This window comes from Coenobita brevimanus, chromosome 51, assembly GCF_032717465.1.
Source record: "Coenobita brevimanus isolate Jiangsu-jjx chromosome 51, ASM3271746v2, whole genome shotgun sequence".
NCBI classification, from domain to species: Eukaryota; Metazoa; Arthropoda; class Malacostraca; order Decapoda; family Coenobitidae; genus Coenobita; species Coenobita brevimanus.
Genome location: NC_137004.1, coordinates 41,346,581 through 41,374,533, shown reverse-complemented (window position 1 = coordinate 41,374,533; position 27,953 = coordinate 41,346,581). Strand labels below are relative to the sequence as shown.

At 41.0% G+C, this 27,953-nt stretch overlaps 1 protein-coding gene across 2 annotated transcripts in view; it reads right to left on the bottom strand.

Annotated features, from left to right (window-relative positions):
* Nucleotides 1–27,953, bottom strand: part of LOC145400127 (colorectal mutant cancer protein) — a 122,282-nt gene that overhangs the window by 9,544 nt on the left and 84,785 nt on the right. The window contains exons 4-8 of one of the 2 annotated variants that reach the window (XM_080272637.1): nt 7,977–8,090; nt 5,902–6,112; nt 3,528–3,634; nt 2,576–2,821; nt 683–937 (exon numbers count right to left, since the gene is read on the bottom strand). In XM_080272637.1, coding sequence (XP_080128763.1) covers nt 683–937; nt 2,576–2,821; nt 3,528–3,634; nt 5,902–6,112; nt 7,977–8,090 — 933 coding nt within the window. The remainder of the gene's footprint in view (nt 1–682; nt 938–2,575; nt 2,822–3,527; nt 3,635–5,901; nt 6,113–7,976; nt 8,091–27,953) is intronic. The other variant, XM_080272638.1, reaches the window with a different exon arrangement.

The window sequence follows — 27,953 nt, the reverse complement described above, 5'->3', positions numbered from 1 at the left end:
TTAGGGTACGCAACACAGCCATTCTTGTATGCCACATTTCACCATGCCTTGGACAGACACAGGACCTACATTCAAGGCTATCTGAAGCATTTTTTTGTAAAGTTCTATAGGGAAGGGGATTCCTGGTCTTACCATCTGGAGGAAGAACTAATCAACAGCACACCCAAAGATGTGAACCACCCACTCACCTTACTCCCAGTTCAAACCCCTGGAATTCTTACTTCAAATCACTGGCATAACTATCCAAATGTATTTGCTTCATATCACTTAAAAGACAGTCTGATGACTATCAAGATTAAAAAAAAAAAAAGTGGGGGGTACCATACTCTAGTCATATGCTCCACTGTTCAAAATTAACCGAAACCATTCAAGCTCTTGCCATTTCCTAAGCTTCATCCTCCTCCATACCTTGCTCTCACATACAGTACTGATTTACTACATTTACCACAATGCCCCTGCACACCATTAACCTAACTCACACATACCCTTTTCACCACCCTATTTACACTGCATCTATTCTCTTCATACAGCCACACAGTACAAGGACACATTCTTCAATTCTGTTGTCCAAATACTTCCTTCCTTCACATCTTTTACAAATCATATCATTTCTTAAACTACTAACTTTCCACATTCCACAAACAGTTCTCAATAATGCCTTCTCCACCACTCTAAAAGATACCTTTTTTAATCTGACTCTTTCTGCTAGCCTACATATGATGGGAGTATCATCATGTGTAGGAGTGTGGGAGTCTATAGGCTGTGGTGAAGGTGAGGGAGACACTGTGCCTGGTCCAGAACCACTGACTCCAGATCCTCCTGATGCAGAGGCAAAGGCATGGAGTGGGGTTCCCCGCAGTCCTCGTACAGTAACAGCATCGGCCACCTGCAATGCCTGAGGTGGCTGGGCGGGCTGCATCCTCTGGTATTCTCGTAACTGTGGAAAAAAAAGTTATGATTGTGCTTGTACTGAACCACTCCACTGGGTAGAGTTTAACTTTATTTTCATCCACTTGTAGAACTCTGCCTTTAAAAATTAGGTGAGGCTTGGATATGAAGGGGGTAAGAGGGCAAGTTCTGGAAGAATATGATCCCAAATTATTTCCACATAGAACATTCATCTTAGGCAGATTCCCTTTAAGTGTGTTACTTTGCCCAGCCTCAAATATCACACAGGAGGATGTATGGGCACAAACAATAAAGTCAGGCCTCACTATAAAATGGGATTACATCAAGTGACAACCCAAAGCATTGCAGTTTACTGTACAGTGAGGTGACAATAACATAGGTTCAATGGGGAATTGTTTTTGGACATGGACAATTCGCCAAAAAAAAGTCTAAAAATTGTATGCCAGGTGGCAGCACTGAGGTAAAAAAAATTAAATATAATAAATATTTAATCTGCAGTACAGGGTATGTGAGGGAGAACAATGAAGAGAGCAAAGATCAGCCAAAGAGCAGTTTGAGGAGATGCTTTGTTCCTTTATGTTCACCAATCATCATATGAATTTGCACAGAAGTATGTGAGTGTACTATAGAGACCATCCTGCATTACCTTAGGAATGTTGGTAGTCATTTTTTGGAAGTATTGTATTAGTCTACGTAAATTATATGGAGAGAATTTCTTAAAGTGAGATACTGCTTGCCCTTAAAGCAAACTTCAGTGTTATCACTGGTACCTTCCTTGATGGTATACAGTATTCTACGTAAGAACTATTATTATAAGTAAGATAATTAAACAGTGAGTAAAAGAAGCATAAAAGGAAATTGGCTTTATCTACCTGTCTATAGCCAGACACCATAATCCCATAAGAGGTGGCCATCTGTCTTTTAGTTAGTTGTTTTACAGGGAGGGGAACTTAATCCTCTGCCAACCCACTTGTTGACATGTAGGGAACATGTGTGATTTGGTTATATGGTTACCATCCAGTGTTACAAAATGGTTTCCTGGCTTACAGGAAACCATTAGGCTTATCACTCAATGTAAAGCCACCCGAAAAGGAAAGAAGAGTAATAAAAAGTGAAAGAAAAGATGGGAGAAATAGGAAGAGAGGAGGGCAGACACATAAAAATAATGATAAAGGTGAAACATGATGTAGGCAGCACTACAGCAAGTGAGCAGATGATGGCTGCCACCACCTACCACAAAAATTGGCTTTCACAAGGAAATAAAACAAAAATAATAAACACATGTAGATCACAAAAGGCAAATCACTGAAAGAGGATGAACAAGTGAGTGAAATGAGTGGATATGGAGGACGATGTATGATGTCACTGTGCTGACTGGGCTTACTTTGGTAACCAGGCTGGCTGACTTGATGTGAGCGGATACTGGCTCCGACCATCACTATAGCGATTCTCGCGACTACCATTGCTCAGTGAGGCTGGGTAGAACCTCATAAATCATTCTAGTGATTCACTGCATAGAAAAGCTTGACTGTAACATCCTTCTCATCATCTTACAGAATACACTCTTGCCCACAGAATACACTCTTGCCCAGATCCTGCTTATACCTCTTTATCCCAATCCCAGCAACTGTATATGAATGTAGTCATTCACATATTTCCCTCTCACCTTTTTACAAAGTACATCTCTTTCTTGTGATACAGCAGTAAGTGCAGAACGATGTGTGGCTGCCGCATGCTGAGCCAGGGCTAAGGCATGTTGCAGGCTGTTGTTCTCCTCCCTCAAGGCCCTCACCTCCTCTCCTAGGGCACTGAGGGAGCGGCTCGGTTCCTCTCCTGACACGCGGCAACTGCTAGTCCCACCACTTCCACGGGGACACTCACTCACATCTAAATCTGCTATACCTTCCCCAGCCTGGTGGTGCATATTAGAGTACAATGCATGCTGCTGTCACAGTGCTATGACTTGTTCAATTGAAAATATCATATCCACATTTGGAAAATTTACTTACTGAAGAGATACAATAGTATCTGTCCTACATGCAGCCAAGTTATGCCAAAGCTGTTTTATTTCCCCAATAAATAATTTTTCCAGATGTTTGTATAACTCTTCCACTGTAACTACAATGCTTATTAGTCAATATAGAACATACACCTTGAAAAGTTTTAAACAGTCTGGTAAAACAGGCATAATACTGTATTCATGTTTGCAGGAAAAAAGTACTACACAGTAATTAGCAATGTGGAACAGAAAGCATATTTCATCATCCCTTTTCCTTGGGGGAAACAGCCTAGGTATATAGATAGATAGATAGATAGTAATAAAGGGAGTGGAAGCATAACAGAAATATAAAAACAGAAAAGCAGAAAAGTAGGAGAACTATCAACAGGGCACCCAGTACAATAAGCCTATATCCACTAACTTACTAATTAAGGGTTAAAAAAAAAATTTGTTCCATCCCTAAGGCAAAATGGTCCTCACAAAAATGTGCAGATCATCTAGCCGAACACCTTACTATAGCGTTACCAGTATTCTCATGCTACAGCTTAGCATTCAAGATGGGGAGATGGCAATTGTTAAATTAGAAGAAGAATGGTGAAATGATATACTGTAATGTTACCTCAACAGCTCTGTCGTCAATATCACACGAGGTTGAGGCATCAGTGGCAGTGTGGTCACGAGGTTCCTCCATATGCTCCTCAGACTCCACTGCCTCACTTGTAGAGTCTTCTGGCACGAAATTAGATACAAACAGTCCTTGGTATGTGTCAGGGATGTGTTCTAATATATCACAGGTTTTTAAACACAACTACGACTATAATAAATTGGTGGAAACTAACAAACCAGCTGCAAATGTAACAGTGAAACTATAATGAACATTTTTTTTTTTTAATATACTGAGGACTCATCAGCAAAAGATTACATCACCGGGCAACTTATTACTAGGAGTTACTGTATTTATGCGGACCACTGTGAACCTGTGGGATCAAAAGCCTGTACAATTTAACCCTTCGTATGCCAGGTGAAAATTCGTAACCTGGAATACCACGTGGGGTCTTAGACCCCTAACTTAATTGGTGGATTTCTGCCATGTGCACAAAGTTACAAATATTAAATTTTGCACAAACAGTATGTTACCCAGCACACGGCACGTGCAGCCAATCTGCCATGTCTTTTTTTTTTTTTTTTTTTTTAAGTAAAATTTTTGTTTCTTCAAAACTTTTGAAATTTGCACATGTAATGAATAATGTGGCATATGTTTTTAAGCTACATCATTCTTATTCATTCAGCATGCTCTTAACATAATAAAACAAATGTATTAGCAGTTATAATACCATAGAAAAAAAAAATAATGAAAATAAAATTACTAAAAAATTAGGTTGAATCAGTGTCCAGAACGTAGACAAAATTGACATTTATATTTGGAAAACCCCTGAATGATTTACAAATCAAGTAAACTTGACTGACATTCACAGAATATTCAGAAAAAGATTGACACTTACAGTATATTCGGAAAACTCCCTGAATGAGTTACAAATCTGGTAAACATTCAGTAAAACTAACTAATATATCATTATCAGCCTCAGAAATGGGAGGATCTTCCATGATTCTGTCCCACTGACAACAGAACATCTCAGCATGCAGGGACATGGTCAATAATATCAAGAATTGGAAAAAAAAAATTGTTACACAGAATGCTAGGTGGGGTACCAGATGACCCCCAGTGAACTTTGCTCCCTCCTAACTCCTGAACTATAAGAGCTTTTTCTTTCAAAATTTCTGTGCTTACACAATTGGCCACCACAAACAAAACCATAGTTCACCAGATCCCCAAAACAATAAGGGGCTACATGGCATCATTTAAAAAATGTGTTGGGTCCATCTGACCCCACCTAGCATACAAATGGGCTAATCTGAGATGTATGAAATGTGCTAATAACTCATCATCTGTTTATAAATGGCTTGTTATAATTTCCAGTCTGAACATCTGATTTTATTATTTTCATTTCAAGAGTCATATAATCACTGACATCAATAATGTACTATAAAAGCAGCTGTGTGTGTGTGTGTGTGTGTGTGTGTGTGTGTGTGTGTGTGTGTGTGTGTAAAACTTGCAAGCCATCCTGCTGGTGGTCCAAGCTTGTTGATGGTTAAGTTGGTGAGCAGGTAGGTGGGGTGGGTGGGGCAAGTGGGCTTTGTGGGTGGGTGGGCAGGTGGACTTTGTGGGAGGGTGGGTGGGTGATTGGACAGGTTGGTTTTGTGGGTGGGTGGGATTTCTGAATGGGTGGGTTGGTGTATTTAAGGGTAGGTAGGTTAAACGTTTGGCATTGTAAGGGGCAAGACGGTAGACGGGCTTACTAAACAAGGGGAGTGGGTAGGTACATGGGTGGGCAGATGATGGGAAAATAGGTCCACTGGGGAAGAGGTCGATGGGGTAAATAGTTCCACGGTTAGAATAGGTCCATGTAGCGAAAAAATAGGTCTAAGGGGGGTACATCCTCAGAGATGTGGGCCCAGGTGGAGATATAGGGTCAATGGCTAAAAGAGGTTTATGGATGAAACAGGTACACAGGAGAAAATAGGTCCATATGGTGATTTTGTTCATCCCCCTTGGAAGAAAAATGGGTCCACAAACAAAATAGGCCCACAGAGGAAAAACAGGTCCATGGAATTCAAAGGTTACTTGAGGGAAAAGAGGTCCATGGAGGGTAAATGGGTCTACGGTGTCTGTCAGTTCTTTTGGTCGTTTTCTATGTGGCTTTGGAGGCTTCATTGCACCTCTTTCTTTGCAATTTATTATACACATTACATCTTAATAATATTCTCTACTATGTTACTGATACAATCTACGCTGATATTACAGAGACCAAAATAGCATACAAGAGAGTTATGGCACAAATGAAAAATCAGTCGATATGGAAGAGGTGTTACGAAGCCTCCCATATCACTTAGAATACGGTACGCAGTTCATGTCATTGGTAATTTAACCTCACCTGTGGCATCCTGGTGATCATGTGAGAGTTCCGACTGAGAATACTCCTCGGCCCCTGCCTCCTCCTCGGTGATGACATTGATGCGCTGTTGGTCTATCTTGCGTGAGAGCTCTGCAATGACCGAGTGTAGCTCAGTCAGTCGCTCCTCGTAATGTTGGGCCTGTGAATCCAACCGGTTTTCACTCTCTCGCTCCAGCCGCACCTTTTCCAGCTGTATCAAGGAAACAGGAAATCAATGAACGAAGTTAAATTGTGGAGGAAGTTAAAGGGTGTTGTGGGGTTGATGTTAATGCTGGAAAGTGATGGAGGTACCTCGACATGGCTTTGTCATGTTGAAAGGATGCAGAACGAGACTCGAGACTGACTATGTAAGTGTGAAGCAGAGGGGGACATGGGGAGAGGAAGACTGAGGATGAGGTGGAGAAGTATATGAATGAGATTGGAGAACACGAGACTCTCTATGTGAGTGAAATGGAGGGTGAGATCGACAATGAGGTGGAGGGGTATATGAATGAGGGTGGTAAGGCCTGATAGGAAGGCAACCTGATGGTGGAGGACAGGGTGACATGGAGGCGGTTTGTTTGTGACCACCCCCTCCGGGATTAAAATGTCTGGCTCGAGGTATATCAAAGATAAATATGAAATAAATGAATGGATGTTCTTATATACTGCACAATAAGTTATACTGTAGCTACAACTTGTCACATCGTTATGATGGCCAGGCATTGAAAAAAAAAAATACATATATGACTAACATACATTAAGCTGCATTAAAATAATACCTCCACATAAAGTGATAAGGAAGTATCTCACTAGGTTTCAGTTTACTTCCTGTTACAAACGGGCCAATGAAAGAATAATTTTCATATTCAGTTCAGAAAAGTGATTTTCTTTATTATATAAACTTATCATAGTATCACAAAAATTGCAGTGATTAGTTTTCTTTGCGAATACTTACTAATTTTAAAAATCAGGAATTCCGCTCCCAAACCCCCACTAGATACAGGCTTGAAATAGAATCTCAGCCCTCCTCCTCCTCCTCATCATCATCATCATCATCATCACCAAAAACTTCCTGACTTTCTTTTTAACCGAAGGATGCCAAAAGACGAACAGAGAAGGCCGTCGGAAGTGAAAATACAACCTCTTCCGCAGAATAAAAATGTTGGCGAGCGTTAGACTTGAGAGGAGGAGCCGCGAATGGTGAGGCAAGGCTGAGAAAGAGAAGTGATAGCCAGGACGTGCTTGGAGAGTGAAAGTGACGACGAAAATACTGCAGAAATAAGATCGGCTCTGAAGATTTCGAGATACTACTTCCACAGCGATTTATTCAGCACATGACGCCTCAACTTCCTCGCGTGTTAGCGATGCAAAGTCGATATTGATACGATATAAAATAACATATAAGAGAATATCAAGGTCAGGGTGTAATATGCAAAATAACTCGCTAAGGAAAAGGTGCTAAGAAGCCTCCCATCTACAATCTGGCCTGAATGATGGCAATGCTGCAGAATGATGTGATAAATGAGGCGCACACGAGCTGCTCATTTGTGCTACGATCTTCAACATGGGTGTACTTTTTCTTCCTGGAGACCCCATTCCCTATATAGACATAACTACAACTAAAAATCCAATGTTATTATTTTTTTTTTTTTTACATAATTTCATACATTAAAAACTTCTGCTACTACTAACACGACTACCACTTCTACTACTACCGCTTCTACTACTACTACTACCACCACTACTACTAATGATAATAATAATAATAAAATCGAGAGGGTACTTGAAGAATCATATTTTCCTTTCAACTCCTCCTCTCCCCTCACATAACATTCTAAACTTTAAATTACGAAAGGGAAGGCAAGCCCACAATATTTTTCACGATAATTTCTGAAGCAAGCGAGGAGGGTAAAATGTATCAGGATTCAGTATATCGTTGCTGTATGAACTCCATAATATGAGATACAGGCTTATTTACTACTGCATAAGCCTTCCATAAATCTCCGTAAAAAAACGAGGCTAAACGGTAATCTTCGCGCAGTTAGTTTCGTGCAAACGGCCGTAAGACTCACCTGGGTCACCGAGAGAGTTTTCTGGAGTCTGTCTCGCTCCTGGGACACCACCTTCAGCCTGGAGGACAGCTCGATGATCTCGCCCTTCAGGGAGCCCAGCGCCGCGATGTGAAGCTGCAACAAACACCCAACATTACTCACCTACTCCCACATACCAAACTGAACACTTCCCATACGCTCCGGCAAGTCGGTGATTCTGTTTAACTGATGCTGCTTATCTGCATGAAGTAAAGAAATAAATCTTTAATCATTACAGCCAGAGACATAACTACAAAAAGGTACCGTAATCACTTCAACATTTTATTCCACTAAGCTTCATTTCACCTTCAGTTTTACCTCTGTTATCCAAGTAGTGTGGGTCAGACGAGTTCACCTGATGGCACTCCTCCACCTTGCTCTGTTCTCCGCAAAGTTTCTAGTACTGCCTCTGGATCTGTTAGCGCTCGCCACCTCGTCCCATGAAGTGGGTACGGAACACTCTTGAGCACAAAAGGTCGTCCTGACTTCCCCTGCGTACAAGTTCTCGCCACCACACTGCGCCACTCATTTCCCGCAGTCCACCACGTCATTTATATTCACTGTCTGGATGAATAATGCACTCGTGGTACGGCCGCCGTGGAGAGACTTGTGTCGAATGAACAATGAGGTGGCGCGGAATGAGGCCTGAGTCCGTATGTGTAAAGGACCCTAAGTTCCTACCCAAATTACTGCTAAAGAAAATCGTCTGGTGCTATTAAACATGAAAACGTCATCGGAGTAGAGGGAATATTAGGGGTCGTATTCTCGCAAGTTTAAAGGCTCCGGAACTTTCGCAAAACCTCTTCCTTAGAGATTTATTTCGCACACTACACATACGTATCCTCCTGTAAGCTGTCTAATATTCACGAACATCCCATACCTGATCACCATGGTTGTTATACATAATGTGTGTGTGTGTGTGTGTGTGTGTGTGTGTGTGTGTGTGTGTGTGTGTGTGTGTGTGTGTGTGTGTGTGTAATATGCAAACTAAACCGCTGTGTAGGAGATGTTACGAAAATCTCCAGAGCCAGTTGGAATACAACCCCTGAAACCTAAGTGAATTAGTGAAAGAGGAAGATAAATATCCGTAGACTTTACGGCTTACCGTAACAACTCTCTTCCAGCAGTTCTATTGATCAAAATTAACGTCAAATCTATACATAAACCAAAGGAACATCGTCCTGGTGATACAAATAGTTTCCTCTGTGAGTGAAAAATACTTTGAGCCTTTTTTAGTACTTTCCAATTTGAGAAGACTAATACTCTAGACATCATGTTTCTAGGAGACTGACATACTAATCAGCCATTCATCTATATAACAACAAAATCACGGAGATCTCTCAGTTATAAGGTAAACCAGGTGGCAGGTTTGAAGGATATCTTATATATGATTAGGTACCGGTATCTGAAACCTAAGTTACACATTTCATACATCTTTCTAAAACGGTTCATGTCTAAAAAGCAGAACAAAGTGACATCCATTGCAATCAACACAAAAATCATTACTGTTCAGGTTTGTCATATCTTGCGTGACCTGTGCCTGACCTTGGTGTCTCCTACGATGCCAAACACTCCCAGGACTTTTTTCTTTTTCCTGCCACAAGACGATTTTATTCAGACAAACGTATGGGAAACATCTTGCACTGAAAGGTTTAATGAAGGCTACTGCTAACCACCTATGGCGAATAAAATCGTCTGAAGATGGCAAGGTCAGATTAAAGAAAAATGTAATCGAATTGAAGGGGTGCTATTTTACATGGAATTATTTAGCATTTTATTTCATATTCTAATGATATCTCTCATCATCTCTTCTCATTCACCTCTTTCTGTGAGCAGGTGGGGTCGAGGCCGTAGAACTGCTGAGGCGAGGCTGCGTTCTGACCCGCCCCTGAAGGCTCCCGCTGCACCGCCCCCGAGGACATCCTGCCTCAGCCCCCCCCAGCCACACTCTGACCTCACTGTGTCGCGACCCAGGACATCTTGACTCCAGGGGCGCTCCGGTTAAGGCCACGCCAGGTCAAAGGTCAGAGGTTAACAGTTCTCACCATCTCTTGTACTATACACATGTGGTTCAGCTGGTTCATCCTCTTACTGTACTATCTGTCTATGGTCAACGTGTAGTGTTCGTCAGTTCACAAGTACCATCTCACTTTCCGTACCGTTATGTCAGCCAGGCACTGGATAATAAGTAGCATTTTTCTCTCGCACTACACAGGTTGCACCACATACCTACCAATACAGGGTGACTGGGGGTTCTATTCTTAAAGTTTCCAGGTCCTACAACACATAACACTAGGTATATTCGTCACCTCTGGCATTAGTGTTTTTCGTTTCTTGAGTCGTACAGCACAGAACACCAGATATTTTCGTTGAGGGATGGCTGGGTGTTATATCCTTATAGTTCACAGGTCCTATAACATTTAACACATGGTATTTTCTTTATTCGTGGCATCGCTGAGGAAGAAATGTGATTCACTGTTTTGATTTTGAGGTTACGAGGGTACGGTGTAAAATCTGTTCGTCCTTTTCAGACACTCATGATAGTAAAGTTGCAAAAGAAGTACAAGATAAAGCCTTAAGATGGTAGGTCGTATTCTAAGTGGAGATTCCGTAACATGTTTTCCTCGGCGATTTATTTAGTACAGTACACAACCGTATTCTCATCTATTTTAATGATGCAAACTATGCCGATATGGAGACGACATAAATAGGATAAAGTAGAATGCCAGGCGTAACACGCAAAATAAATCACCAAGGAAACAATGCTACGTACGTTTAGTATCCTGTAATATAACGGTTACAAATACTCCATGACTTGTAATTCCACAGATGCAATATGTCCATGTTCGAAGAGAAGCCATTGAAAAAAAAAAAAAAAAAAAAAAAAACTTGGTTCACCCTGCCTAACCAACTTAATCTTTATTTGGATATCTCTGTGTCTATATTTCTATCTATCTATCTATCTATCTATCTATCTATATGAATGTATAAATAATTCCGTACAATTATAACTTTTCACAACACTCCAAGATTTGTAATTCGAGATATGCCCACGTTTGAAATGAATCCAGTGTCAACGTAAAACAATGATCAGTGTGGTTTACCCCGAAGAAAACCAATCCTAACTTTGCATGGCTAAAAAAAAAATAATAAGAATAATAAATAAAAAGGATGATGCTTTAGAACTATACTTTAACCATTCCCAGTACTCCATGGCTTGTAATTCGAGGGACCCAATATATAAATGTTTGAAAAAGGCGCCACTGCTAACGTAAAACAAAGCTTGGTCTGATTCACCCCACCAAAATCAGCCCAATCTTGGTATGTTACAGGAGGGGAGACGTGAGATCAGAATACAAATTACCTCCACAAGGGAAAGATAAAGAGTAGAACAGAAGTAGTGGACGCGGAGTGGGTCGGTGCAAGGGTCGAATTCTTAAGTGGCTTTTGGCTATTACGTAGTCCCTGTTCCTTAGCGACTTATTTTGAACATTATATCATATCATTCTCTTGTATGTTTTTTTAATGGTTTAATGTTGATAAGGCTTGCATGGAGAGCGTACAAGAGGATACTAAGTTTAATGTGCAAAATAATTCGCTAAGGGATAAGTGTTGCGAAATCTCCAAGGCCATTTAGTATTCAACCCCAAAATAAAAACCACTGAGTAAGCAGAATAGGTAGAAGTAGAAACAGAAGTAGAAATGTTAGCATGAATGGAAAAATGACGATAAAGGGAAGATGTGAGGGAACAAAAAATTTTATCAAGAAACTAGAGATGAAAGTCGAGGGAAAAATGAGAACGGTGGGGAGGAAATGCAGATAAATGTAAATATGGATAAAATGCTGATAATATATACCAAGAGGAAGAAAGAATAATGTTTTTAAAAGATGTCCTTGTAATGAAGAGGTCCAGGGAGATGTCTTAAACTCCTTCCCATGCTGAATAAAACCTCTTAGAGACTGAGACGCAAAGAAGGAGGAGATGGGGAAGAAAAGGCGGGAGGAAAGGAGGTGAAAGGGAGAAAGGGATGGAAAATGTAAGGAGAAAGGTAAGGAAAAAGGAAGAAGAAAGGAAGGGACAAGCGGAAGGTGAAAGAGAGTGAGAAAAGGAGGAAGAGTAGCGGAAGCAAGGGGAAGGAATAAAGGTTGAAGATTGTTGAGAGGAAGGCCCCCTACTCTCTCTCTCTCTCTCTCTCTCTCTCTCTCTCTCTCAACCAAAATGTAAAAACAGAAATAGGGAATACAAAAAAGAGGACAAGCAAGCAACATAAAGAAGGGAAAGAAAATGAGGAGGATTTACAAAGGAAGCGCAAGATGACGAGGAAAAATGTTAGGAAAATGAAGACTGAAGAGGAGAGTACAAGGGAAAGACAGAGGAGGGGGAGGGGGTGAAAGAAGGGGGGAGATGGGGAAGAGGGGAGAAAGGGGAAGGGAAAGAAAGAGCAGGGTGAGGGGCGGGTAGATGAGGGGAGAAGGGAAGAGAGAAAGCGAGAGGATGGGGGAGCGAAAAGAGAGGGGAAGAGGGGAGAATAAGGGAGAGAGGGCGACGGGAAGACGACAGGAAAGGGAGAAGAGAGGGGAAAATGAAAAGAAAAGGGCTGTGAGGCGAGAGGAAAGCAGGAGGAAGAGGGAACCAGGAGAAAAAAAAGGGCAAGGGGGAGGTGGCAAGGTTAGGAAGAGAGAAAGAATGTGAGGCTGGAGAGGTCAGGGAGTGCCACGGTGCCACAGGGGAGTCTATGTTTGACCACTTTAATATTCAGGGCCTCCGTGTAGGGGCCACCAGGCAACGCAAGGCAGTATTTTAGGTTGCACAGGAGAGACTCTGCAACATCTCTTCCATTGCGACTGCGTATCCTTTTCTCGCACCCCATCATCTGTAGTTCCCGATATTCTCATCACACTTACTACTACTTTCCCCCCGTAGCTAAAATTTGTTTCTAGTACAGGAATAACAAGATAAGGGATTGAAAAGTTACTGGAGTGAGAAGTGGAAAAAAAAAAAACTTGCAATTACTTTTCTCACGTGACTAAGATCGGTTTGACATAGCAAGATTCTGTATTTTTCTTCCCATGTCTTTCCTACAAAAATAATTCTTAGTTACGATGGAAAACTGATCGTAAATTTCGTCAGCCGAAGTCCAGGGAATACTGTGGAAATTTCGTAGTAACTCTTCCTCAGCGATTTATTTTCTCTATCAAACTTTTTTTCTATACCAGGCCACTGATAAAAACGACGTCGACAATAATGCGATATAAATGGCATATGAGTGAATAATAAGATGCTGAAGGCAAAATAAATCGCTATGGAAGAGGTGCTACGAAGCCTCCGATGCTTCTGACAATACGGCCCCTGTCCTGGCAACAGAGGTTCAAAGGGAAAGCCAAGAAAAGAAGGGAAAAATGGTAAAGGGAACTGACAAGCAACCAGAGTGGGATAATGGACGAATAGGCCTACCGTATCTTAAAAGGCCAGCACACACACACACACACACACACACACACACACACACACACACACACACACACACACACACACACACACACACACACACAAAGCATTACAAGGACCCACTTTGTAAATCAAGGTGTCACACATCAATATCAGCCAATTAATCACCACACCACCTGGCCTCCCATTACTCTCACACACCTCGCTCACAAAAATACGAGTAATATCCATCATTCCCAGGCTCGTAAATCAAAAATGGCGCCAATATACGGGATGTTGTACGTATTTCATCTCAAACTATAGCTCGTTTCTTCTAACCTCACTAAAACCTCTAACTTCTTTTACCTCAGTTGATGGCCAAGTGTACTCAAACTGGAGGGCTGATTTGACTAGTAACCAAGGACACTCATGACTACCTTGGGAGTGGAGCAGTTCTGTCAGGTAAAAAGAAACAGACTATAGAACCTCTTTTATCACGTGCATTTTTTTTTTTTTAATAGAAATCTCCTAAGCGAATCTATTGTTCTGGGAGGAGGGGGATTAAAAAATGAATTACGAGTAAAGACGAAAACAAACAGTACAAATAAATCCTATTATACTGTATGTTTTATTGAGAGTATTTTATCACCTTTAATGTATTATTCTGGGAGGAGGAGATTGAGAAATGAAAGAAATTTACGGAAATAAAAAATACTTACATGAATGAACCCCAATACTGTATATGTTTTACAAGTTTCATCTCAAAGTATATTCCTTTATTGTCGTTCAGCTATAAATTTTATCACAATTCTAGCTTCTGTGTATCCTGTATTCCCTCGTTCACAACTTTAATTTGTAGGTTGATGTATATTATTTAATCTCCGTTTATTCATTTATCATTCACTAATTCCAGTTCCTTTACAGTGATGAATGCTTGCCTGTCTATTGCTTCTTTCCCTCTTTCAGTTCTTCATTTACATCTTTGTATCTCTCTCCCTCCTCTCTCTCTCTCTCTCTCTCTCTCTCTAACTCCATATCTGTCGTCATCTCTCATTTTAACTCTTTCCTTCGATTTTTCTTTCCCTTATCTCATCTCCAGTTTCTTTCCCTCACTCCTTCCCTTCTCTTATCTTAGTTTTGCCTTTTCTTTCTCCGTCTTTTTCGTTTTTTTCTTTTCAACTCGTCTTTTTTTCATTCTATTCTCTTCACTTTTCTTCTCTTTCTTTCCAACTGTCACGCTTCATCACTTTCTTAACATTCACCAATCTCTCTCTCTCTCTCTCTCTCTCATTCCTCCACCACTTTTTTCCTCTCTCTCCGTCCCCTCCCGCGCCCCTCCACCCCAGCTGTTTCTAGGATAAGCACAAATAGCGTAAAGTAAACTGTTCCTCTTTTCACCTTCCCCTTCTCTCTCTCTCTCTCTCTCTCTCTCTCTCTCTCTCTCTCTCTCTCTCTCTCTCTCTCTCTCTCAGCTAATTGGCATAAAAAACTTCGGTGCACCTCTTCTTTGGCGCGAGTTATTTTGCATTTTACAAGCTAATTTTCTTCTGTATGTTATTTATACATTTCATTACATCGCCCCAGTTTACATACAAGAGGACATTATCTGTATTATGCAGAATAAATCGCAGAGGAAGTGGCGTTACGGCCTCATGAAAGCCAAGGAATTTAATGCATACTGCAGATCTATTCTCATAAATAAAAGTTGTTCTTGTTGCTTTTCCATGGTTATTTGACTGCGAACCCAGTGGACTGCAGGCTAAAGCTACCCTTCTTCAATCTCTTACCTCTCGGGGGATAAGGAAAGAACCGAGAGACGTTCTTATATCGGTACCACCACGTGAAGGCGCTCCTCTCCTTCACCATAAATAAATGTATACGTATCTCTCAAGGCCGAACATGTTGAAACCAAGAGTATACAAGGTGTGGTAGGTTTAGTACACACACACACACACACACACACACACAGGCAGAACAAATAAGAGTACATATAAGTAACACACACACACACACACACACACACACACACACATAGGCAGAACAAATAAGAGTACATATAAGTAACACACACACACACACACACACACACACAGAACAAATAAAAATACATATAAGTAATACACACACACACACACACACACACACACACACACACACACACACACACACACACACACACACACACACACACACCTGTCTGCACGAGGGATAGCAGTAAATCCCTTCTGGAGGATCAGAGTGTACAGGACAAGACATCCAATCTTACGGAATGTTCCTCTTCGACGCACATGATTGGTACACACACACACACACACACACACACACACACACACACACACACACACACACACTGTACAATAAGGTAAGAACTCCCAAACACACGGAACAAATAAATGAAAGAAATATGAAAAAATGAGAAATAAAGGAAGGAAGGAAGGAAGGAAGGAAGGAAGGAAGGAAGGAAGGAAGGAAGGCAGTGGAAGAGACGCAAATAAGATCAAACGAAGGAAAAGAGAGAAGATTACATGCAGTTCAAATATACAAGAGAAGAGAAAAAAACAAAAATGAGAGGAAATCATCATCATCATCATCAATATCATCATCACTACCATCATCATCATCATCATCACTACCATCATCATCATCATCATCACTACCATCATCATCATCATCATCACTACCATCATCGTCATCATCATCATCATCATCATCGCTCTTAGGACGAATTCAGGACTACAATAATAATAATAATAATAATAATAATAATAATAATAATAATATCTTGACAATACTGGGAGTCTGTTTCGCTTACTCATAATAATATAATAAAGGTAATGGTATTTATTCCTATTATATTTACTTCCATATCTCCATCCTCTTCTTCCTGTTCTCTCTCTCTCTCTCTCTCTCTCTCTCTCTCTCTCTCTCATACCTTTTCTTCTCCTTCTTCTTCCTCCTCTTTCTTCACTCTTCCTACCACCTCTCCCTCCTCCTTTCCTTCAACTACTTGTGAACATAAGGATATTTATTTACCCGACTCGACCCCCTCCCCTCCTTCCCTAGTCCCCTTCCCCCTTTCCCTACTCCCCTACTTCCTCCATCTTCCCCTCCCCTAACCCCTCCTCCCCCCTTCCTCTTTCTCCCCCCACCTCCGGGTTGGGTGGGGTCGGCTCAGGTGGGTCGGGACGGAAATAACCTGCTGGGGTGGAGCTTCCTTCCTTCCTACATTCTTTCTTCCTCCCCTCCCTCCTTCATTCATTCATTCTTCTCTTCCTTTCTTCCTTCATCCTCCCTCCTTCCCTCACCCTTGCATTCCTTCCCTCCCTTCTCATATCTTTTCTTCCTCCCCCCCCTTCTTCCTTTTTTCCTTCATTCTCTTCCTTACATGCCTAAGTTTTCCCCTCCCCTTCCTATCTTCTTAGCTTTTCGTCCATTCGTCCTGTCTGTTCACTTCTTACATTCTTCCTTCCTTCTTGTTTAGTTTTTCCTACATTCCTTCTTTCCTTCCTTCCTGATTCCTCCTACATTTGTCCTCACTTCCCTCCTTCCTGTGTATCTACTCCAAAATATTCCTTTCTTTCCTTCCATCATCCACCTTTACTCAATATCTCCCTTCCTGCTTGTTCACTTCTTACATTCTTCCTTCTTACTTGGTTTTTCTTACATTTCTTCTTCCTTAACTCTCCCAACACTCGGTCTAACTTCCCCCCTTCCTGTTTAGTTACTCGTACTTCTACATTTTTTTCCTCCCTCCCTCCCTTCCTTCCTTCCTTCCTTCCTTCCTTCCTTCCTTCTTCCATGCATTTTAAATTTAGAGGAGACTTTTTGTAGACAAGGGGGTAGATGGACCTCTTTCGCAATTAATAAAATCCTTATCTTGTATTTCCTCTGTAACTTTATCATTTTCTTACCTGTCCCTATCTTCAGGTGGGAATTAGAATGATGATGATGATGATGATGTGGGAAAAAGAATGATGATGATAATGCTGGAGAAAGAATGGTGATGACGATGATGATGATGATGATGATGATGATGATTTCCTCTTTCATTTTCACTCTCAGTTATTTCTCCTCTCTTGTATATTTGAAGTGTGTGTAATCCTAATATTTTTCCTTCCTTTGATCTATACGTCTCTTCTTCCTGCCTTCCTTCTTTCCTTAATTCCTTCCTTTCTTCCTCCTTTCCTTTATTTGTCTTTCATTCGTCTCTCTCTCTCTCTCTCTCTCTCACATAAACCATCTCGACCTACATTTTGCCTGGCATACCATCCTCTTTACGCTTAAATTCTGACATTCTTATTATTTATTTTATTTTCTAACTATTATTATCATTATCATCATCATCATTATTATTATTATTATTATTGTTGTTGTTGTTATTATTATTATTATCATTATTATTTCGTTCATGCCTTTGTTCCTCTGCTGTATTCATTGCATCCTTTTCTTCTCTACCAACAATACTTTTTTTTATTTTACTCCTCAGTCTTTCACCTTTACTATCTTACACCATCTCTACTTCTGATCCTGTCTTACTTCCTCTTCTACTACTATCTTTCTTTCCTTTCTCTATCAGTAATACTATTTTTCCTGTCTCTAATTCCTTCATATTATGTCAAGTCTCTGTTTTTTCTTCTTTTTTGCTCTTATCTTCTTTCTTCCACATTCCATCCTTCTTTTGTTTCTGTAACCAAGATTATTTTTTCCCCAGCCTTACTTCTCTTCCATTTTCACTTCCAACTTCCTTAACTGCATTACAAAATCATTAATTTTTCCTGTTCCTCATAAAAAAATTGCCTGTCATCACCTCTGCATTTCCCACTGCATTTTATTTCTGTTTTAACAGACATATAATTCACATTCTAACTTTGCACTGCTAAAAATTCACGACCAACTTATCAGAAAGAAATGAGGTGATGATGATGATGATGATGATGATGATGCCAGTGATGATGATGATGATGATGATGATGATGATGATGATGATGATGGTGATGATATCCATACTTTTTCTCTTGCCTTCCTCCTTTATTTATTTATGGTCCTTGCGTGAGTCTGCCTTTACCTACTGTTTTCTCCTTTTTGGCCACTACTTTTCTTCCCCAACTAAGATGTTTGTTATTCCACTTCAGGCTCTCTCTCTCTCTCTCTCTCTCTCTCTCTGTCCCACTGTGCCGAGAATAATACACACTGAAACCTTGACGAAACAATATAAAACATTTTAAAAACAGTTTCTCCTTCGAACAGATATTCTCTCAAGTTTCAGTCATAAAGTTTTTCTCAACCTCCTCATCAAATATTCTTTTTTTATTTATTCTAAAATTTCCAAACCTTATTATTTCTTCATCTCCATTTTACACGCTCGAAATTTCATAGTTATTAGTCGTTTATGGAGAAAATTATGGTGTTTCGTGTTAAATGCATGTTCGAGAGTGCTTAGCTGGGAGGTTCCGAGGCGGGAGTGGGTTATTAAAACGCTGTTGACAGGGAGCAGGACTGGGTGAGGGAGGGGAGAGGGAGAGGAGGAAGAGGGAAGGGGGAAGGGAGAGGCAGAGGAAAGGGAGAGGAGAGGCGAGGTTATGCGCAGGACTGGGTGAGGAAGGAGAAGTAGAAGGAGGAGAGGGGAGACGATAGGAGGAAGAGGGAGGGGAGCGGAAGGAGAACAGGGAGGCGAGGGGAGAGGAAGAAGAAGAGGGAAAGGAGAGGAAGGGGAGAGAGGGAGGAGAGAGAATAGGCCATGGAGAATAAAACGGAAGAGAACTAGGGCATCGGGTAGGGTGAGAGTCAGGGAGGAGAGCGAGAGTGTTGAGTTGGAGGAAAGACAAAGTGTTACGTAGCAGGAGATCAGAGGAGACTGGAGAGGAGGAGGAGGGAGAAGGAAAAAGGAGGAAAGGAGTTCACGAAGTACTTATAAGAAGGAGAAATAAATGACTGAGGAAAGGTCACACAGAGGAGAGCCGAGATACAGTCACAGGAGACCAAGAAGGAGGAGGGGACGAAGGGGATGGAGGGAAGGAGAAGGGAAAGAGGAGGGAACGGGAGGGAAGGAGGAGGGAACGGGAGGGAAGGAGGAGGGAACGGGAGGGAAGGAGGAGAGAACAAAAGTGAAGGAAGGAAAGAGAAGGTTACACAGAGGTTAAGATAAAGGGTGGAAAAAGAGGAGTGACAGGTGTGATAATGAAACAGGTGAAGGGAAAAGGTAAGAAAACAAGAAGACAAAAGAGACATGCAAGCAGAGCAAGGTGGGTGACGGAAGATGGGAGGGAAAGGACTACGAGTAAAACAGAAAGTGAGACAACTGCCAAAGGAAAAGGAAATGCAGAACAGGTTAATTATGAGAGATGAGAAGACGTGTAAGGAGAAGGGAAAGGGAGAGGATTAAGATAAAGGAATTAGGAAGGGAGAAATAAAGGGTAGGAAAGATGGAAAGATACTGAGAGAGACTCGATGAGGGTAAGGGAAAGTGAGGGAAAGTGTGGGTAAGCGTGTGCGAAAGGGAAGATGAGGGTGAGGGTAAGAGTGAGGAAGGACGAAGATAAGGGGGAGGGAGGATGAGGATGAGGGCGAGGGTGAAGAAGGGTGAGAGCGAGAGAGAGTGATAGGAAGAGGAGGAGGGTGGGGGTGCGGGAGAGGGAGGGAGAGAAGGGAAAGAAAGGGAGGGTGAGGGGGTGGGGGCGAAAGGAGGGAGACATTCCATGACAGGATAAAGGTGGGGGGGGGGTTAAAACTGGAGAAAGAATAGACCGGAGAGAGAGAGAAGAATGGAGAGATATTTTAAGACTGCCAGGTGGGAAATATGAGGGAATATTTACACACACACACACACACACACACACACACACACACACACACACACACACACACACACACACACACACACACACACACACACACACAGGAAGGGGGAGGGAGGGCGACAGCAGGAAGGAGCTTTACCACTCAACCCTGAAAGCTTTTAACATTTCTAAGACTAAAGGAAAAGACATCTCTTTTTTATATACCTAAAAAGCTGAAAAGAAAATCCTACGCTATTATTCTTAGGCCTACTCACAGATATAAGAAAATACAACAAACTCTCCTATTTTTTTAAGTGCTCTAGTAACAAAAAAAAATCCATCTCTATAAACGAAAGATAAACAGTATTTTTTCATTTATTCTTTCTATTTCACGACAGTTTTCTTCATGGGGGATTTACTCGAGCTAGAAGTGTTCAATAAATCCTTCATTAATCCCTTCATTAAAATAAATCTTTCTTAAACTGAATAAAATCGTCTGGAGGCAGCAAGACTACATTACCATCTTTTTAAAACTGAGAAGAAGAAGGCGTATGCAAGACCTCTGTCGTGAGAATTTGATATTTTTAGCCTGCATGCCACAGTTCATTGCGCATTCTGTGACGGAAGGGGGAAACCAAAGAAGCCTTCCTTTAGTTCCGGGTTCCACAACTGCCTGTCGGAACCTCAAGATCTCAGCTTTAAGAAGAGGAATGACTAGGCCTGCCCCTGTTTCAAAGCACCGGCCACCTGTCATACTCGCTTACAAATCATACTCGCTCACAGTGCTCATAACTCATACTCACTCACAAATCATACTCGCTCACAATGCTCATAACTCATACTCGCTCACAAATCATACTCGCTCACAATGCTCATAACTCATACTCGCTCACAAATCATACTCGCTCACAATGCTCATAACTCATACTCACTCACAAATCATACTCGCTCACAATGCTCATAACTCATACTCGCTCACAAATCATACTCGCTCACAACTCTCATACTAGCTCACGACTCTCATACTTACTCACAAATCATGCTCACTTGCATCATGCCCGCTCACAAAACATACTCGCTCACAAAATAGACTCGCTTCCATGTGTCATACTCGCTCACAACTCTCATAAATACTCACAAATCTTAACTCCTTCAGCACCCTGACTCATACTGAATATCGTCCTTACATCAAGATAACTTTATTCAAGGTTAGAGATTTTTCAAATAATGTGGGATTAATAAAGGCTAAATCTGACCCCCCCATGAAAAATCCCTCTTGATAATTGTCTATACGCAGAAATAATAATAATAATAATAATAATAATAATAAACATATAATAGGGTTGTATGGGTTAAATCCGACGAGAGAGAGAGAGAGAGAGAGAGAGGGAGGAGGAAAGAAGTGGTGAGGAGAAAGAAGCTGGAGGGAAAATCGCAGAGAAGCTGTGAGAGTACGAGGCAAGAGGTGCCATGGAGAGAGAAAGATGATGATGAGGAGATAAAAAAGATGAGAAAGGAGACGTAATGGAGACACAAGCGCCAGTGAAAAGGAAATAGTGGAGATATAAAAAGTCAAAGATAAAACGGAGAACGACTTTGGACGAAAAATTGAGGAATAAAGGACGAAATAAAATGACAGGTAATGGAAGGGGATGAAAAATCAGGAAAAGACGAGATGATATGTGAAATGGAGTGGAAAGTGTAGCCAGGAGAGGAGAGAAATGTGTGTGTGTGTGTGTGTGTGTGTGTGTGTGTGTGTGTGTGTGTGTGTGTGTGTGTGTGTGTGTGTGTGTGTGTGTGTGTGTTTAGCGGGACCGTTGTGAATATTTTAGTTTATTTCGGCCATATCAAGTGAAGAATGAGAATTAGAAGCAGGAATTTTGGTAAACAGGTATAAACACAGTCTCTGAAAAGAAACTGTGTCCCTCATTTCACTGCAAGACAAAAACACCTCCACTTAGATTTATTACTTGCGAGCCTGTCCCATCCAAGCCTGCCATATTTACGTATTTTTCATGGACTAATGATGATGATGATGATGATAATAATAATAATGATGGAGATAAAACTGAGAAAGATAAAGAAAAAAAAGGAATGAAAATCTATCCTTTGCAAATCAGAAAATATATCAGCGGTAAAACGAGGAACCAGAACACGAAAAAAAAAAAAAAAAAAAAAAAAAAGAGGTTAGGGCCCGATCCTAGTCTGGTATGGAAGCTCCCTAGCACCTCTTACTTAGCGATTTATTTTTGAGTATGGTTGACAAACTTCCTTCTTCTAAAGTTATTTATGCAGAGTATGGCGATGTTTGAAGGCTTTACACAACACAGAATTGGACAGTAAGATGCAATACGCAAAACTAATCGCCTAGGAAAAGGTGTTAGGGCCATGGAAAGTGAAGGCTGAGGAAATATTAAGCGGGAAACAGACGGATGAACGAACAGAAAGAAAGAAAAGAGACGAAGACCAAAGGAAAGGGAACTGAGACAGCAATAAACCGAGCAACTCACGAACTGAAAGAAGAAAAAAAAACGAAGACAAGAAGAATGGAGAAGGGAAAATGCAATAAACTGTGGAACTTGCAAACAGAGAGAAAGATTATATATGAAGAAGAATCCAGAACTCACTCAGCGATAGATAAAAAAAACACCTGCATAGAAATAAAAATAGATGGAGAGGAAGGAGGTGAAGTGGAAGGTTGGCAGAGTGTAAAAAAAAATGCATGAAAAAACTACACGACGAAAACAATGGAAGTTCTGAGAAAACTTTTGTGCCCTGTAATTCTCCTTGTGAATGTTCTTGTTTTTCTCGTTCTCTGGCTTCTTCTCCGTTCTTCTCCTCCTCCTTCTTCTCTTATTAATCCTCCTCCTCCTCCTCCTCCTCCTCCTCCTCCTCCTCTTCCTCCTCCTCCTCCATAACAAGCAGTTCTGCCCTTTTTAATTCGCTTTCTTCTTTTCATTCTTTTCCTCTTCCTAATGCTCCTCCTCCTCCTCCTCCTCCTCTGCCTCTTCCTCCTTCTCCTCCTCCTCCTCCTCCTTCTTCTCTTCCTCCTCCTCCTCCTCCTCCTCCTCCCCCAATTTTTCTTGTTTCAACAATTATTCTCCCTCTGGACTTGGACTATTGCCCACCTCCATGCTCCAACAGTACACACACACACACACACACACACACACACACACACACACACACACACACACACACACACACACACACACACACACACACACACACACACAGAGCCAACTAAAAGTCTACGGTTTTCACTTGCCAGGTTTCGCATCAGATATTCTCAAAACAAATCGGAATAAATCGCACATAAAAGCCTGTGCAGTTTTAAAAGACACTGTGAACAATTACCTAAAAAAAAAAAAAAAAAAATCTGCTCACAATGCATTAAGAGAGTTCCAGGAAATTAAATACAGTGGGAAGAATGAAAAAAATCTCCTTTTCTTAGAATGAAATGAGAGACAGCGAGAAAGGGCAAAGTAGAGAGAGAGAGAGAGAGAGAGAGAGAGAGAGAGAGAGAGAGAGAGAGAGAGAGAGAGAGAGAGAGAGGAATTAAAGGAGAAGTACAAGTAAAGGGAAGGGAAATCACACGGAAAAAAATGAGTGGAAACCTGAGACGGAAAAATATATAAAATTAAAAGAAGCGAAATGTAGGCGAAAAATAAGAAAAATCTGTGAGAGAAACCACGGAAAAAAAAAAAAAAACAGAAAAAAAGAACAGGGAGCAAAAACATGAAATTAAAAAAGCTGGGTCTTATAAACTGAGAAAGATGAAGTTAGCTTTAAAAGTGAGAGGAAACTAGCTGGACTAATATGAGAAGAAAGCCATACTCCATAAAGTGAGCAAAGCAAAAAGAAAGTCAGAAGAGAAAAAGCCAATGAAAACAGAGAAGAAAGCTAAAGAAAGCTAGGTTAATACAAAAACAGTGGGGTAAAGAAAGCTGGCTCTAATAAAGAAAATTGAGGGGGGTGAAAGCTCTTCTAATAAAAAGTGAGGGAGGGGGCGGGCACTGGAGCTGACGGGGACACATTGGCGACTCCTCCCCCATAACTCACCCCCGCCACGGCTATTGGAGAGAGAGAGAGAGAGAGAGAGAGAGAGAATTACACAGATCTTACGGTTCTCTTTGCAACCTTACCATAAATATAAACATTATTTCTTATTACAAAAATTAATATATACAGAGAGAGAGAGAGAGAGAGAGAGAGAGAGATGCCAGGACAGGGAGCTTTACGATCCCGTCTCTAATGAAGCACAGTGGAGACAACAAATGGAGCTCCGGGTCTTAGGGAGCTTATATATATCGGAGACTATCTATCTATCTATCTATCTTTCTATCTACTATTTATCTATCTACTATCAGAGACGCAGAAAGGACAGATACGACAGAAAAAAATATATAAATAAAACAGGGCTAAAGACAAATCAGTATCGAATTTCTGTAGTTTTTGTATACACACACACACACACACACACACACACACACACACACACACACACACACACACACACACACCATGACATGCCTTCAGAGTGTATTAGTTCGTGATGGTGCATGAGAAGCAGAACTGGTTGATTTATGTGTGTGTGTGTGTGTGTGTGTGTGTGTGTGTGTGTGTGTGTGTGTGTGTGTGTGTGTGTGTGTGTGTGTGTGTGTGTGTGTGTGTGTGTGTGTGTGTGTGTGTGTGTGTGTGTGTACGAAGTGTGTCTACCCTACGGTCCACCTGTGACTCTTCACAGGTAGGTAGCCAGGTTAAGTGTGTCGTGTCAAATACAACCCACTCAACCCAGCTGACACTTGGCACCCTCTTGTGCCAACACCCTGACACCATGACACCACCCCGGGACGTAAGAACTGTTCACCTGCCCAATTACAGACGATCAAAAAAGGACCGTACGAGAGAGGGCCGAGAATACTTTAAATGATCCATATGGCCCGTGTCTATGGAAGATTATTTTATTGTTAAGTGTTCATATAATAACAATACTTACTGTGGATACGATAACAAAAATCTTCAAGCAAACGATACTATACGTCATCATGAAGGTAGACTAATATATACCGGGTATTTTGCAGCATCCATTGTCTGATAAGCCTGTTTCGCGTCATCAATATTGTTCTGACTGAATGTATAGCTGCGATGAATAATATTTTTACACGTCAAGAATTCTGAACTAATGAAGCAAGACTCCATCCCTCCCAACCAGTTTGAAAATCACAAATATTTCACAAGAACTAGATCTGTCAATTACCCCAGTCTGGCAAATTTGCTCTATGGGTAACTTGTATCTTTTACAGACCATATTTATATTGCTATGCACTCTGAACTAATAAAAAAAAAAAAAACGCTAAAAAGGGTGACTGATACCGTGGACTTACTGCATCTTGACTCCTGTGTTTTATATTTTGAAATACGGTATATATATTGTACCATTTGTCATACACTAATAATAATATATCACTGTATATGCTACCACATTTCTCAAAGCAAAATAATTACGGTTCGTGTTGGGTTATTAATTAGTCAGCATTACCAGACACAAGATTATATAACTTCTCCTCAGGCGTCATATTATAAACGATCCAAACCAATCTGCAGGATAAACAAATGTCTGTAAAAGATAAGTATTATCACATATCGCTTTGTTTTTCTTATATTTACACTTTAATTTGTTCATGAAGTGTTTGCCAGCTGTATAAGTGAACCCAAACGTATACACAAAGAATCTCGTACGCTGCTCAATCTAAGTCCTGTTTATAAATTCGGTCCGTGGTACAGTTTCATTGAACGTATGTACTTATTCTGTACTTTTGGGGGAACTATTGTAGACTTTCTTCTCAGTCCAACTCTCCCTCTCCCAAGAGTGTAGCATTCCTGCCAGCCTCTAATTTACTGGTAACTTGTCATCATTACTCGAGTTGCATGTCCACTTATTTGCCTTTTTTCATTGGCATGTTGCAGAAGCCTGAAATACTGCACGTAGATTGAAGGGTATAAGTATAAAGTACTGGCGACTATTCACAAAAGCTTTTAACTTTTTTGTGTGTGTGAAAAATGGTTCCCTAAGACAGTTATTACCAGAAATAGTCTCGTTTGCTTTTATTTTACTTTCATGCTTTCTTTGGTTTCAGAAAATACATCAAGTGCAAAGAGATGGCCCAAGTATATTCGACGTCTCACAAAGCAGGCCTCTTCCTTCTCCTCTCCCCCCCAAAAAGCTTGCTAGGTGATACGTCGAATAAACTTGGGTCGTAGAAACCTGTTCGCAGAAACCTCGAATTGGGTTTCTTCTCTTTCCTTCGCGTTTGTCTCCATGCTGTGGCTGCCTCTGCCTTACTCTAGTCTGGGTGGGAAGTGTTTTGTAGCTGTATAAGTAAAGACAAAAGTATAACTAAGAAATCTTATTGGCAAAATATTCAATAAAGTTTGTTCAGTAAAATTTGTGAATACAGATCCTGGTTCTTATATCTATGCCAGGTGGAGGAACAGCTGCAGACAATAATTCCTTTACACCTTACCAAAACTAGGTAGAACCCAGTGAGATTTGCTAAACTATCTCTTTCTATTTATAACCAGACGCCTAAATTCTGGAGGGGGTGGCCACAAACAAATCGCCTCCGTGTCATCCTGTCCTCCATCCCTTTATCATCACCATCCACATAGCTCTCCGATCCATCTCTCCGTCTCATCCTCGGTTTCCCTGATTCCTATACCTCTCCACGCCATCCCTCTACCTCATCCCCAGTCTCCCTTTCCCCTCTACCCCAGCACCTCATTCACACACACTCTCCTACTCAGTCTCTCATTCCCCATTCTCCCCACACAGCCAAACCTACCCAGTAATATTCTTTAGTCGACTGTGCGTAGCTCATCACACTCTAGCCTCAGCGACTCAAGAACACCACCACGACCAAGGCATTAAATATGAGACACACACCCTAGAAACCTTTTGTCCGGCTCCTGCTGCCCTTTACTCACACGCCATCATGTAAATATTTAATAGACGTACGTGTAGCTTACTGAGGGAGAATGGTGAAGTATAAGTGATGTAAGTAGGTTATATAAAGTTCATCCGCGATCAGAAGTTCGCTGACACTTCCCTGTTGGCTGGAATGATGGAAGGTGTCACATGAAAACTTTATATGTAATAGCACTATGAAGCACACGACAAGGGGATGAGAAGAAGAATGTTGGCAGGGAATGACACAATGCTGGCAGGGAGTGACACAATGCTGGCAGGGGACGACAGGTAATTTTTGCTTTTGATAATAATAATCTCTATAGCAGGATTTTTTTTTTTCCTTGCTACCTCCAGATGATTCACCAAAAGAGGATTTTTTTTTAAAGACTATTTTTAAGGAAAGTCCACCATCTCATTCACAATCATAACTTTATTTCTAGTTTCCCCATAGAAGAGTAAAAAAGCCATCGTACTGAAAGGGTTAAAAAGATTGTTCTAACCCCTTCAATACGAATGCTTCCTACACTGAAGAAAATAAAGGAAGGACCAATAAAAAAAAAGCCATCACAGTGAGTGGGTCTAAACCTTATGAGGAGCCAGCGACCTCTTTATCACCTCCAGAGGCAGATCCCTTCATGTATATCTGAGTCGTCGTTATAAATACCCAGGGTCTCTCTCACAAGGCGTAGGAACATTAGCCAAGCAAGTAAATATTAAGAAATTCCACTATAACCAATTCTGTCTCCAGTAGCGCAATATGTGATTCAATTCTCTCTACATATAA